The sequence below is a fragment of the Aspergillus viridinutans genome (genome assembly GCF_018404265.1).
Source record: "Aspergillus viridinutans IFM 47045 DNA, scaffold_2, whole genome shotgun sequence".
Lineage (NCBI taxonomy): Eukaryota > Fungi > Ascomycota > Eurotiomycetes > Eurotiales > Aspergillaceae > Aspergillus > Aspergillus viridinutans.
Window position 1 is genome coordinate 1,919,785 of NW_025091218.1, and position 14,177 is coordinate 1,933,961.

Here is a 14,177-nt window from a genome sequence, read left to right on the forward strand (position 1 = left end):
TAGCTAATTATTAAGTAATTATTAAGCCAGGACCCACCCTTATTGCCTTATGATAATAGTAGATAATCATACCACCCAGGCAAAAGGCCAGGTCCAGATGTACTCCATTACACTAGTTATAACTAAGGATCTATAGCTACTTAAACATAAGAATGATAGCTAAAAATACCTAGATTCTATTCAGCCTGGCACTGGTCACCAAAATAAAACATACAGTAAAGAAAGTGATATTTATGATGGTATTCAGATGATATTGATTATAGTAGGTTAGATACAAAAGAGAGAGGAAGTTCTTAGGGAGGTAGGCAAAATGGTCATAAGCTCTGACCAGCAGGTGCTGACATAATCACCATTCTGCCCTTCACCCTCAACAGTACCATGGGAGAGAGGGGACGGCGGGACGGCCATTCTCCCTCTTAAGTTCAGCTCCAAAATAGACGGTAGTTGCTCATAATAATACAGTTACAAAGAGCAAATGCTACTACCTAAATCTGAGGCAATCTTCTTCCAGCTGAAACTGCTCCTGTCATCCTCATGGAGCAATTACTCCACTCACTGGCGTATGCAGACGCCTCCAACTCCGAGTCGCACGCCGCAACTTGCAAGTCTCCGAAATTTGGATAGACACTGTGGCGCATACACCATTATTCACGTAATCCAAAACACCATGGGAAGGTGGGAGAGAGGAGTAGTGCATAACTACTGCATAGAGAGGTGCTGTCATACCATTACCATCATTATACTATATCCCTTACACCACTCTCAAGGACAGGGGGCGCAAGACGACCCATCGGATCTCTCTACCAACCTCATAAGGCTTAGGTAGTGGAGTTCCGAAAGAAGATGCTGAGACAATGGTGTATAACAGGCATGAGGCCATTTGACTCCCCTGAGGTAGATGATAACCCCGCCATGCGCAGGGATATAAGTTAAGCAGACTGCCTCCCCATCTGAGATCAGGGCCATCCCATCACACAACTATCGCAACACTTTTGAACTACCTTTAGATTCCTAAACTCTTTCTTGATTTCACCGAATCAATTCAAAATGGCTTGGGGCTGGGGTAAGTCGTTCCTTTTCACTTCAATCTTAAATATGACTCTGGGAAGCCCTCCTGCTAGGATCAAGAATGGGCCCCATTCCCTTCTCACCCTCCATTCCGTTTTTACTCGCCGTGCTCGAAGACTAATGACACGATTATCCAGAGCAATCCGACGAGGCTCAACGTGACGTGTACGGCGAGCGCAAGCACGAGAGCAGCCTGTCTCATGAGCTCATTGCTGGAGCTTCCTCGTTTGCCGGCATGAAGGCTTGGGAGGACCACCAGCGTCGGGAGGGTAAGTATACGAGACTCTGTTTAATGTGTTAGCAAGCACTAATAACGTCTCAAACTGCTAGGCAAGCCCGTCAGTCATGCTTTCGCCAAGGAGGCACTGGCAGGGTTTGTCGGTGCTGAGGTCGATAAACTCATCGAAACAAAGGGACTTGATGAGGCGGATAAGATAGGCGCTCGTCGCCATGCTAAGGAGAATGCCGAACGCATGTACGATGAGCACTACATCGACCGACAGGGTGCTCCAGAGTACGACCCGGGTCGCTACCCACCTCACGAGCGCTTCAACCGCCCTGTCGACCGTTGGTAAACGCGTGCCGTAAGGGATAGTCAGACAACATGTACTTAGCTCAGGACAGTGATGATGGCCATGAATTGAATATCTCTGCATGATGGTTGAAAGTGATCAAGTTGCTTCTCTCACACCTCCATAGATGACGAACATTGATAGTGTCGCTCCATGACGCAACCCGAAAGAAAAACAACAGTGAAAGTACTTGATTGACGCCACCAGTCTTGGCAGAGTTGCGCAGACATCTGTCTGGTATGTAGGAGTCCGCCCAGTCAGGCGATATGCATGAACATCACCTTTATTTAGATAGTTGCACGAGACTCAGAGCCCAACTCTACTCTAGTGTTTTCAGAGTTTACTTTCAACAATGCATTCGCATTTTGTCAGCTTGTGGACTTGAAACTTTGATGAGTTGATCCAAATCGCTTGATGCCATTCCGCAGTGCCTGGACCACATATGACGCAGTCACATGTCTACAGTGATTAAACAAGGGTGCCTCTAATTGGTTGCCGACCTGGTTCCTGAAGCGCAAGACCAACGGATCCAACGGATCAAAACCACGCTGATGAGGACATCCTGGGCATAGATCCATAGAGCCCTCTAGATATCACTTCAATCAAGCAGTGATAATCGAGAGATAGACTTTTTCTTCCGAATAACAAGGTAGTAAATATCGACCAGCCAACCGGATCATCTGAAACTGATGCAAATGCAAGCCGCAGTGGATGCACAAATGAACTCATCGCATGCTGCACGTGCGCCCGTCTAAGGTGATTGACCAACCAGCGTGTGTTTTCTCTATTGTCTGCTTAAAGTGCTGCCAGCCTGCCAGATACTAAGGTAGCACTAGTACCTAGTAGGTAGCTAGACTCAATTGAATGCCCTTGTTCCAGTTTCCTTGTGTGTGAGGAACATTACTCCGTATTTGCCTACCTTATCCGCCTTAGGATCTACTTACTTACTTCTTGGCAGCTTCAAACAGGCCAGAATCTGATGACGATTTTTTTCAACCGGTTTGAAGTTTTCTTGCGATTTTGTCAACCTATTTTCTTTTTTTTTTTTTTTTCCCTCTAGCTCCTCTGATCTTCATTCTTTGTCTCTTGGGCTTTTGCGCACTGCTCGCACTCGTGATTCTGTTCCAATTATTTAGGACATTTCATATGTCACTCCCTTTCCTGGTGTGATGGCTGTTTTCCCCTCCCCGACTAGACAGACTATCCCCGGCAATTGTAATTGAACGAAGCGAAAGCGCGCTGCCCGCAAGTAATATCTCCATATCACTTGCAGCCTACTAGGTGAAGACGAACGCCCTTTTCATCCTTCGGCAGATCCTCCCTAAGCTCCCAATGGGATCCAATCAAGTTTGAACATCCAGGCCCCTGTCTTCATTCCGTCTTTTAATATCATGCGCAATCCTGTCTGCACCCCAGGATGAAGTTCGCCAAGTTCGTGATCCCCTCCATTCCCCCGCACAGCAGGCGGACAGCTAACATACAATTAATCAACAGAGAGTTAGAACAGGAGTTGGTTCCTGAATGGCGTGCTAAATACCTGGATTACAAGGTAGGTTATCTGTGTCATCGATTTCATCTATCAATCACAATGATCTCGTGCTGATACATTCGAACTTTCTGCGAGTAGACGGGCAAGAAAAAAGTCAAAGCTATCTCTCGGGCCATTCAAAAGGCCAATCGAAGTCCTCGGCATCCTTCTCTCAAACGTACAGGTATTGGACCTGGGGATCAGACTATCACACCCTCTGGCACGTTTCGCTCCTCGTCAGGTCAAATCTCAGACAACAGGAGACTCGAAGTTCCCAACTCGTTCCGCAGCCCGTCAATCCCGATCCGGGGCGATGCCCTTGCGACGACGACGTCCAGGTCGACTCCTGGCCAACGCGATGAACGCCAGCCTTTGCGAGTCCCGGGATCGCGATTCTCCGCGGTCATGGGAAGTTATGGCAGCATCATAGCGTCACCTCCACAGCATGGCCTAGCTTCGGATTTGGTCTCTCTAGAGCTCCCTGACCCGGCACTCGATCCAAAGGATGATATGTCCTATTCGCCCCCAAAAGGAGCAATACGTCGAAGTGTACCAAAGACCCCGTCACCTGTGATGTCCCGGCGTGACACCAATCGAAGTTTGTGTCGGGATGCCGCCAGTAAGAGTCCTGCCGCAAAGCACGCGGGGAGCAAGGGAAGCTTGAGAAACAATTTGGCTGGGCCTTCCACTACGAGGACGTCTCAAATCCTCAAGCGTGTCTTCTCGCAGCCAGACTGGGAACAACCGCCCGAGAAACGCGCGCAGACTGACACTCCCTTATCAGAGGTCGAACGACGAGAGGATGAATTTTTTGCGTTTCTGGATGGCGAGTTGGCCAAGATCGAATCTTTCTACCAGATGAAGGAGGATGAAGCCACCCAGCGCTTACAGGTCCTCCGACAACAGCTGCATATCATGCGAGATAGGCGGATACAAGAGATTTTGGGCGTCAAGTCAAAATTCAACAAAGATGAGGAGCATCAGTCGAACGGATTCAGCACATTGAATGCTCTCAACGCCTTTCATCTGAAGGAGACATTGCTGGGGCGTGGTCGCATTGGGAAGAATTCCAAAGCGCTGGCGAAGATGAACCCGCCGGCCGCGATTCAAGCGCAGAATCCTGAGGCGGTTTCGGGTCGTAGAGACTTCATGCGCCGACCAGAGGACTCACAGAACGATGATGTTACTTATCGGGCTGCGAAACGGAAGCTGAAATATGCACTCCAAGAGTTTTATCGTGGACTTGAGCTGTTGAAGGCGTATGCCTACCTTAATCGCACGGCCTTCCGGAAGATCAACAAGAAATATGACAAGCTGGTCAATGCACGCCCTACGATGAGGTACATGTCAGAGAGAGTCAACAAAGCGTGGTTCGTGCAAAGTGAGGTCGTAGAGAACTTGATGGCTGCTACCGAAGACCTATATGCTCGCTATCTCGAGCGTGGGAATCGCAAAATCACTATCTCCAAACTTCGCCATACGATTAACAAGTCGGGCGACTATTCTCCAAACACGTTCCGTGCCGGACTTCTTTCAATGGCCGGTGTCTTGTTCGGCATCCAGTCGTTAATCTACGCTAGTCGGCACCTTGAGCAATCGGACCCTAGTGTACAGGTCCAAACCAGCTATTTACTTCAGGTCAGTGTCGCCTCGGGAGAAGATGGCAATGCTGTCACATATAACTCCATAACTGACTCTAGCAGATATATGGCGGTTACTTTCTTATTGTCTGTCACTTCCTACTCTTCTGCTTCGACTGCATGATCTGGACTAAGACCAAGATAAATTACGTTTTTGTCTTTGAATATGATACGCGGCATGCTCTTGATTGGCGTCAATTGTCCGAGGTACGATCCCTTGCCTCATGTGTCTCAGATTTGATCTAACTCTTGACAGCTACCTTGCTTCTTCATGTTCATGCTAGGCTTGTTTATGTGGCTTAATTTCCTCACCATAAATTCCATGTATGTCTATTGGCCTGTTGTGCTGGTCGGCCTCACAATGATTATCTTGTTCCTGCCTGCCCGTGTGTTATACCACAGAAGTCGAAAATGGTGGGCATATTCGAACGTAAGTGCCCCTGCATTATTTCAAAGAGATTCAGCTGACAATAATAGTGGCGTCTTATGCTTGCTGGTTTATACCCTGTCGAGTTTCGCGATTTCTTCCTCGGCGATATGTATTGCTCGCAAACATACGCTATGGGGGTGAGTTCTATCCAATGCATCTTGAAAGATAGTTTGCTAATGTTTGAAAGAACATCGAGTTATTCTTCTGTCTTTACGCACATCACTGGAACAATGCTCCGCAATGCAATTCATCTCACTCCCGGCTCCTAGGATTCTTCCAGTGCTTACCATCGATTTGGAGAGCATTGCAATGCCTCCGTCGTTACACGGATACTAAGAACGTATTTCCACATCTCGTGAATTTTGGCAAATACATGTTCGGAGTCCTTTATTACACCACGTTGAGCATGTACCGTATCGAGAAGATGACGCGGTTCCAGGCTCCCTTTGTCACTTTTGCCTTGCTCAACGCCGTCTATACCTCGGTTTGGGACTTGATTATGGACTGGAGTTTGGGGAATCCTTATGCCAAACATCCACTGTTGCGCGAAGTTTTGGCATTCCGAAAGGCTTGGGTCTACTACGCCGCGATGGTCGCCGATGTCATCATACGTTTCAACTGGATTTACTATGCTATTTTTGCCAGGGATATGCAACACTCAGCTTTACTGAGTTTTATGGTCGCCCTGTCTGAGATCTTTCGAAGGGGCATCTGGACGATATTCCGTGTGGAAAATGAACACTGTACCAATGTGCTTCTTTTCCGAGCTTCAAGGGATGTCCCTTTGCCTTACGAAGTGGCTTCTCCCGAGGTCGAAGTAGATCGTCCGGGAGAGGATCTGCAGCTTCAGGACCAACACACGACCACACCTCTGTCCGCTCCTGCAGACATTGAACAGGGAACGCCACTTACACCAGGGCTGGCTAGTCGTCCGCGTGGCCTTTCTCGCGTTGGTTCGCTCATGGCAGCTGCTCATGCTCAAGACTTCGAGCGGAGGAAGCGTCCAGACCAACTGCCTGGGGCTTCTGCAACCCACGGCCCGATAACTACCGACGACACAAGTGACGAAGAGGAAGATGATCCGGTTGACCCTAGACAAGATACCGACACAGATGAAGCTGGGTCGGAACGCTTGTCGGATGCAAACGCTCGAAGAACACCCAAGTAATGGACTATTGGGAGAGTTCTATGAACCGATTTCTTGCACATATTTGGCGTCTTAACGGGAGCATTTTGATTAATGACTTACTGATTTGTTTATGCCATGATTTACGACTATAGAAGATAGATAATACAATCACTGACAATACGAGTACGATGGCCTTCTTTTGTAATTCTTCGTTTCTTTCATGTTCGACGACTTGTTCGACTTCGTTCTATGCTGCGGCGGCACCACGTGATGGAAGACGTCACATGCTCTGGAAGCTCCCCCCAGCCGCATCATATCGAGCCTATCTGTCGCCTTGCCATCATCGTCCATTAGAGGACTCATCGTTTTCAGCCATCTTTCTGCACACAGAGAATCCTTCAGCCTCGAAACTGCAGCAAAATGGCTGCCAACGCCAGATACGAACCAGCTCCTCAAAGGGACTCCTTCGAGGACCAACCTTACCCTCAGGCCCCGCCCTCTTATCAGGCAACCGCGAGCCATGATGCGCCTCGCAGTGAGGACGACAATGTCCCCGACGACTTCAAGGTACGCGCAACGCAACCCGAACTCATCGATAGATGACAATACTGATTGTAATCCATAGTTTGGCGGCACCGTTGCGGAGGGCACCCTGCCCATCCGTATGCAGTTCATCCGCAAGGTCTACGCGATCCTGTAAGCAGCTCCCCTCGCAAGCTATACATACAGCGCCTGGCAACTAACAATAATCTCCGCGATCAGGACCATCCAGCTCCTCCTCACAACAATCATGAGTTCGATCTCTTTCTTCAGCAACAGCTACCGCCTCTGGATCCAGTCCAACTTCTGGCTCATGATGGTCTCCGTCTTCGGCGCCCTCGGCTTCATGCTCGTCACTTACTGGAAGCGCAAAAGCTACCCCGCCAACCTCCTCTTCCTCTCCGGCTTCACCCTGCTAGAAGCCTACTCCATCAGCGTCGTGACCTCCTTCTATGACGCCCGCATCGTCATCCAAGCGCTCATCCTCACCCTGGGCATCTTCGTCGCGCTCACCCTGTTCGCCTGCCAGACCAAATACGACTTCACGAACTGGATGCCCTACCTCTTCGGGGCCCTGTGGTTCCTGATTCTCTTCGGGTTCATGGCGGCGTTCTTCCCGCGCAATAGCACCGCCGAGCTGATCTACGGTGGTCTGGCGGCATTGGTCTTCTCGGCTTATATTCTCGTTGATACTCAGCTGGTTATGCGCCATTACCATGTTGAGGAGGAGATTGCCGCTGCGATCTCGCTTTACCTGGACATCCTGAACCTGTTCCTGGCGATTCTGCGGATTTTGAACAACCAGAATAGTCAGTAAGTAATTTCGATATGGATACGCGGTGGCCACCGGTCGAATTTAAAGATGGTCAAAGCACACTCTATCCTCAATCTCGCCAGCGATCTAGCAATAACGAATTCAAGATGACAGCACTATGGCGCTTTAATCTGCAACGTTCCAAGGCTAACTACCAACCCTCAACTATTTTTACACTCGCTCCCCTCGACCATGATTTATCCCGTATTCTATTAATGAGCGTTCCCCCTTGCACTCTGCTTTCCTGCTCCTTTGCTACAGTCGGGGCTTTAATGATCGAATCTCTATCATAACAGGAACCGGGCAATTTTTACTTCTCTGACCAGTACCATCGAGAATAGTAGCTTATATTCAGAATATCAAGCAATGATTTGTGAACAGATATGTGGGATGTAGGCCTACCACTCAGCAAGTAGTCCAAATAAATTGCCATCATACTATCAAAGCAAACGCCATTCGCCTGATCAAGAAAAGGGTTTGATTTCACGACTCAAAGGAATGAACCCGATATCTATCAGAGTAGAAGTTAAACATAGTAGTAAGATAAGGACCTTTAACGGAAAATGTAAACGTATCAGCTAGGCCGATCCAAACTGACCTTCCAACGCCTATGGATGGTATCGCCGCGACAAAGTTTCAAGCAAGTAAATAGGTAGTAAATAAGTAGATAATATAGAAAGGAAGGGGTTACAGGCCAAGTCACACTATGAAAGGACGGAAGGTTGTCCAAACACGCCCGCTGCGAGAGAATGATGAAGTCAAAAGTTGGAGAAAAAGTAAAGGAATGATTCGAACCAAGTTTATCATAACAGGGAGACGATGACAGGCGCCCATTTTTTATCATAGTGACATGGCAATTTCAGTGCGAAGCGATGAAGAATGTATTCACAATCAAACAAACGATCATGACAAGGACGCCGTATACCACGAGCGCTAAACTCAGCTTTCGCAGCAAGCCTCGGCGCCAGTGTCGGTTGGTGAGTCGGAGAATTGCGCTGTCGGTAAGTGGTAGGTTCTGGCCGCCCTCGATATCGTTTTCGTCGGCATTGTCGTCGTCGGAGAGAATGTTCTCAACTGCTTCGTCATCTTCTTTCATGAGTCGCTGATGGGTTGGCGAGTCAGGAGACGAAATTTTATAGTAGAAAAGGCCCGGAAGGATGAAGCTGATGCTAGTACTTCCGGTGCTACCAACGTACGCCAATACCGCTTCAAGCGAGGAGACGGTCATCGCCACGATATAGCTTAGAATAAGAATAGTCGTCGTAATGATCGAGAACCGCAGATCACTCATGGGCTCGGGAGCTCGGTGGCCCCTTGGCCCGAGCAGAGGGTGACGGTGAGGCGAGCTCTCGCTTCCAGCAGCAGGCTTAGGTCTCCAGCGAAGCACTGCGTCAATAGACGCTCGACACGGGTGGCATTGAAGCGGGTATGAAAACATAACAAGCATGACGATAGCGGCACGTCCAATGGTCGCCCAGACACCTGGTGGGTACATGCTCACAATGTTACCCCCGACGTTGTCTCCGAAAGAGAGATAGCCTGTGATAGCCACGAGAATGTAGGTGGCTGCGGAGCTTCCGATACTGGCTAGAACAACGCCGGTCACCCGGAAGTGACTGTTGTTGCTAATTTCGTTCAATATAGAGAACATCTGCTTCCAGCGTCAGCATGATATGTCAGGAGTCAAAATGTCGCGCAGGCGGCCTACATTCTGATGACACGTGAACGCAAAGACGATGACCGGAAGACTACTGAGAGCTGGGATGGGACCAGCCCAATGAATCACACGGACAGGGCCCCGATCGTCCATTGTGTCTCCCTTTACAAAATGATAGACAACCAGTATGACCAAGTAGCCCATTGACACCAGAGCGGCGATACTCGTATACTTCAGTGAGTCCAGACGTCGGAGATAAGAGAGAGGAATGACAATCAACCTGAGATGAGTCGTCAGCACGGGTCCAGCTCAATTTTTGAGAGTTGCTGGACAACGAACATGAAAGCAGTAACCCAGAAATGCCGGTCCACCAAGAAGTCATATGCTGGAGTGCTACCAACGAAGCCCTGTACCACACCTGGCATCAAGTCACCAATGATGATGAGGTAACTGACCCCAACTCCAAAACATTTGATCGCGATAGCAGCGTCGAAAACAACGGCCGCATTGGGATATGTGAGCTGCGATAGGGCGAAGAAAGACGACCTGCCTCGATCGAGGTACTGTGCGCATCGAGCCTGAAGGTAAAGACCGAGTCCAGCGGTGATTCCGGACCAAAGAATGACGCAGATACCGAGAACGATTCCCATTCGAGAGATGGCGAGCGGCATCGCCAGAACGCCGGCACCGATGACTGTTGAGTCACGATTATATCAGCTCTGAGAATATATGGAGCTGATGTCACAATCAGTATAACTCACTCGTATTGACAAGGTTGATCACGCAGCTGATCCAACTGGCATCACCTTGAAACCCGGACGCTCGTTTTCCCCGTGCTCCACGTCTAAGCATGATTGCCACTTGATTAGCAAGAGATTCGCGTAACATATAGAGCGGTATCAGATTAACAATACCGTCGCGATGAATTCCGGAGTCCATCGCCGGGGCCGACCCCGACTACAGCATCCTCTCCCATCATCTGTGGTGAGGTGGCGGATGATTCTCTAACTGATAAGGGTAGTGGGCACGAGGGCTGTTCCGAAAGTTGTTATCACCAAATGAAGGTGCGATGGGGGTTGTCCAACATAACACCAACTCAGGCCAGCAGAGAGGAAATAGAAGTCCCAAGGGAAAAGTAAACGAGTGAAAGATCTGAAAGCAAGAAGTTCAACTTGAAGGGGCTACATCGGGGAGGCCGGGGATGATGACTGGAGATGAGATGGTGCGAGGCCCAGCCAGACTTGCGACAAAAAGCGGAGGACAATTCCGACCCATCTGGGTTTAGCGTGGCTGACTTATCATCCGCTTATCTCACGGTTATCTACTCCGCGGATCTACACAGCATCTCCATACCGTATATTGTCAACTATCAAAGTGTTTGTCATATTCCCCACTGAAGCCATTATGAAATAAAGCTAGAGCTTTACCTTTGACGCTCCCCATCCTTCCCCCGAAAGCAGATCATATACCTCATCCTCTACCTTGTTCATATCCGACACAGTGTTTCCCGGTCGTCCTCCTGGTCCAGGGTCATTGAATGGACTGACAGCGCGAACGCTCTTGGAGACTTCTAAGATGGTCCCCCCTTGCACGGGGAATTGAGTGCCTTGGCCTGATCTGTCGCCAATAACCTCGCTGACAGTGTCCTGCTGAACGAGAGCCAGCATCACTGCAGCCACCTCTTCTGGAGTTACCCATTCGTCGGCTTTATCGTCGACCATCTTCAGCTTTTCTGGATGATCCGTCCACAGAGGTGTTTTGATAACCCCCGGTGCAACAGCAGTCACACGGATGCCAAATTTGCTGTCAAGCTTGGCCAACGATCTCACCAGGCCATTGATGGCATGTTTCGTAGCTACATATATTGGCGCGGCCAGTGTTGGGCTCTGCCCCGCGATACTGGAAATATGGATGATATGCTTCGGTCTTTTGCTACTTTGATTGCGCAGAAAGTGAGATATAGCCAACTGAGTCGTGCGGATCGGATGTGTCAGGTTGATGTCCAGCAACGCGTATCGACCTCCATCTCGTGGATCACGGCTTTCTGGAGTCCCGGGAGGTCGCCAGAAATTGGACCAGTGCTGCAAGCCATCAACAAAGGGCTCCAAAATATAAATCATGAACCTGATAACTTGTTCGCATCAGGTAAGACCAGGCCTGCACGACATACCGGTTCGTAGATCCCAGCACCTGGACATACAATGTCGACATCACCAAACTCTTTCACCGCAACCTCAAACATTCTCTCTAGCTGCTCCCAGTCGACGACATCTGTTTTCTGGAAGACGGCTCGATTGGGTGTATTTGACTGACCAGAGTAATTGCTAACCACCACCTGCGCCTCAGGTCGAAGGGCCAAGTCTGCGATTAGGACGTTGCACCCATTCTCAAGCAGGAGTTTGGCGAAACATAAGTTGATGCCTATCAGGGGTTTAGCCATACATACATGTAGCGAGGGTCTGAGATGGCTGAAATGTCTTACGTACCTGAACTTGCACCTGTTACAATGGCAGATTTTCCTTTGACGGAAAAAGCCATGTTGTTGAAGGCTCAGGATGGAGTTTGGTTGAGGAGAGGACTGTCTTCCCAAGGTTGACAGGCCCAGGCTTAAATGTCATAGCAATCCAAGCCCCCCATCGAAGCATCCTGCTGGTTTCTCGTCGTCGTACCACCTTGAATGGGGTATTGAGGGGATGCGCGGGGTTGAATTGGCCCGAGGGTGACTGCTCCAACCCGGAAGGATGCCGACTTGAATCCAGGTAATGATGCTCTACTTCTACAAGAAGATTACTTTAGATCCAAGTTTGCGGCATGACTATCCGTTTCTTCTATGGCATATTTAGATGTAGATCGTATCCATTTGCCTTGAGTTGAAAGCCGACGAGCATGTTCTGATGATCATGTCGCTTTGCCCATACTCCGAACTCAGAGCGGGTACTTGCCTCATTAGGAAAGCGTGCCGCCTGCCATTTACGGTACCCCGCTCAGTTCTCCACCAATGTATACTGTCATACCGATGGCAATAATGTGTATATAAATCAGGGAAAGACCTCGAGTTGAAATATGGAATACGGACCAACGTTCTACTTACGAGCAAGCATTTCATCACTATGTCGGCGTCCAAACTTTTCTCTAGAGCAGCCGTTCGTGCTGCCTCTACGTCAACATCAACATCACATTTGACCAAGACCGCCGGGGACATTTCGAGTGTGTTTCCAAGCTTGCGACCTGACTACAAACCTGAACCGCTGCCTCCACGGTTCCAGGAACTGAAACAGAGGCTGTTCGAGAAAAACGAGAAGGCTCTGGTGCAAAGCTGGAAGAGACTGCTTGAAAGCCTAGAGAAAGAGGTGCATGAGATCAAGGCCAAGGGCAGCGATGTATATCATTCCGCAACTCATTGCCATTATTTTGACTAGGATGCTGACCGTTGGCAGATTATACCATCGGTACAATATGCAGATATTGTGTCCGGCAGAGTCTCGGATAAACTCCTTGCTGAGATATGGCACCGCGGATCTGTCGTGATCAGGAATGTGATCCCTCGAAAAGAAGCTCGAGGTTGGAAAGACAGGATTGAAGAGTATGTCGCTGCCAACAAGGAGCGAGTCAAGGCCTTTCCGCCTGACTCACCGGCAGTGTTTGAGCTGTACTGGACTCCTTCGCAGGCCGAGGCTCGAGCGCATCCCAACATGCTCGAGACTCAGCGTTTCTTGCAGCGTCTCTGGCATTCATCTGACCCGGCGACTCGGATATCCACCAGATATCCTCTCACATATGCGGACCGCCTCCGTATCAGACAGCCGGGAGATGGCAAATTCGCGCTTGGTCCCCACGTGGATGGAGGTTCACTCGAGCGTTGGGAGGATCCAGAGTATGCCCGGGTCTACACCAAGATCTTGGAAGGCAAATGGGAAGAATACGACCCTTGGGACGCGAAGCATCGCGTTTCCGCTAACATGGATCTGTACAATGGAGCGGGAGCATGTTCTATGCTGAGATTCTTCCAGGGCTGGCTTTCAATGTCTAAGACCGCGCCTAGAGAAGGCTCGCTGCATGTTTGCCCTATGCTCGTTCAGAGCACAGCCTATACCATTCTGCGTCCATTTTTCGATGCGAAGACATTGCAGCCCAACCTGGACGCCACCTTTCCGGGCTCCGTGCCAGGTGCTTGCCAAGAATACAATCCAGCTACCCATCCTCACCTTGAGCTGGACACCACCATGGTTTCGGTCCCAGAGGTCGAACCAGGCGATTATGTCGCCTGGCACTGCGACTCGTTGCATTCCGTGGACAAGGAACATAAAGGCAAGGGTGACTCCAGTGTCCTCTATATTCCTGCCACTCCAATGTGCGAGATGAATGTGGATTATCTCCTCAAGCAGCGGAACGCGGCTCTTGCCTATTCACCACCTTGGGATTTTCCCGGCGCTGGAGGTCCGGGTGAGGCAGGTTTTAAGGGTGCATTGAACTGGTCTTCTGTCAACCCCGATGGCCTGCAAGCCATGGGTATGGGCACAAAGCCTTGGGAAGTAACCAATGACATGACTGAGGGAGAGAAGAAAGTTGTTGAAGCAGCAAACAAGGCGTGCTTTGGCCAAGCTTAAGGGGTTACTTCCAAACTTTCATGTGACTTATCAGTCTACCTGTATATAGTGTGTCAATATCTCATTCTTCATTGCCATTGTTGTAGGATAAATAGTCTGTAGCATAAGATAGTTAAGAGAGGCTTAGTCTGGAGCTCACCTTAGCTCAGCGCTCATCACCGCCCGCACCACCAATCAACAGCGGCATCATCA

General features: G+C 49.5%; 5 protein-coding genes across 5 annotated transcripts; 4 read left to right on the forward strand and 1 right to left on the reverse strand.

Moving 5' to 3' along the window:
• Nucleotides 1-1,047: 1,047 nt before the first annotated feature.
• On the forward strand, nucleotides 1,048-1,643 carry Aspvir_004202 (DUF3759 domain-containing protein; the record flags this gene model as incomplete). Its single annotated transcript, XM_043267433.1, has 3 exons — nucleotides 1,048-1,063; nucleotides 1,206-1,337; nucleotides 1,399-1,643. 3 exons carry the CDS (start codon nucleotides 1,048-1,050, stop codon nucleotides 1,641-1,643), a joined length of 393 nt encoding a protein of 130 aa, XP_043123368.1.
• A 1,414-nt stretch (nucleotides 1,644-3,057) lies between these two features.
• Aspvir_004203 (SPX and EXS domain-containing protein) lies at nucleotides 3,058-6,406 on the forward strand (the record flags this gene model as incomplete). Its single annotated transcript, XM_043267434.1, has 6 exons — nucleotides 3,058-3,189; nucleotides 3,268-4,806; nucleotides 4,872-5,015; nucleotides 5,065-5,238; nucleotides 5,286-5,375; nucleotides 5,426-6,406. The coding sequence occupies 6 exons, from the start codon at nucleotides 3,058-3,060 to the stop codon at nucleotides 6,404-6,406; spliced, it is 3,060 nt and encodes a 1,019-aa protein (XP_043123369.1).
• Nucleotides 6,407-6,787: 381 nt separating this feature from the next.
• On the forward strand, nucleotides 6,788-7,724 carry Aspvir_004204 (Bax inhibitor-1 family protein; the record flags this gene model as incomplete). Its single annotated transcript, XM_043267435.1, has 3 exons — nucleotides 6,788-6,934; nucleotides 6,993-7,063; nucleotides 7,130-7,724. The coding sequence occupies 3 exons, from the start codon at nucleotides 6,788-6,790 to the stop codon at nucleotides 7,722-7,724; spliced, it is 813 nt and encodes a 270-aa protein (XP_043123370.1).
• Nucleotides 7,725-8,580: 856 nt separating this feature from the next.
• Aspvir_004205 (uncharacterized protein) lies at nucleotides 8,581-11,916 on the reverse strand (the record flags this gene model as incomplete). Its single annotated transcript, XM_043267436.1, has 8 exons — nucleotides 8,581-9,372; nucleotides 9,430-9,658; nucleotides 9,718-10,072; nucleotides 10,140-10,222; nucleotides 10,293-10,411; nucleotides 10,806-11,459; nucleotides 11,549-11,799; nucleotides 11,865-11,916. The coding sequence occupies 8 exons, from the start codon at nucleotides 11,914-11,916 to the stop codon at nucleotides 8,581-8,583; spliced, it is 2,535 nt and encodes an 844-aa protein (XP_043123371.1).
• A 572-nt stretch (nucleotides 11,917-12,488) lies between these two features.
• On the forward strand, nucleotides 12,489-13,985 carry Aspvir_004206 (DUF1479 domain-containing protein; the record flags this gene model as incomplete). Its single annotated transcript, XM_043267437.1, has 2 exons — nucleotides 12,489-12,758; nucleotides 12,816-13,985. 2 exons carry the CDS (start codon nucleotides 12,489-12,491, stop codon nucleotides 13,983-13,985), a joined length of 1,440 nt encoding a protein of 479 aa, XP_043123372.1.
• Between the last annotated feature and the right edge of the window lie 192 nt (nucleotides 13,986-14,177).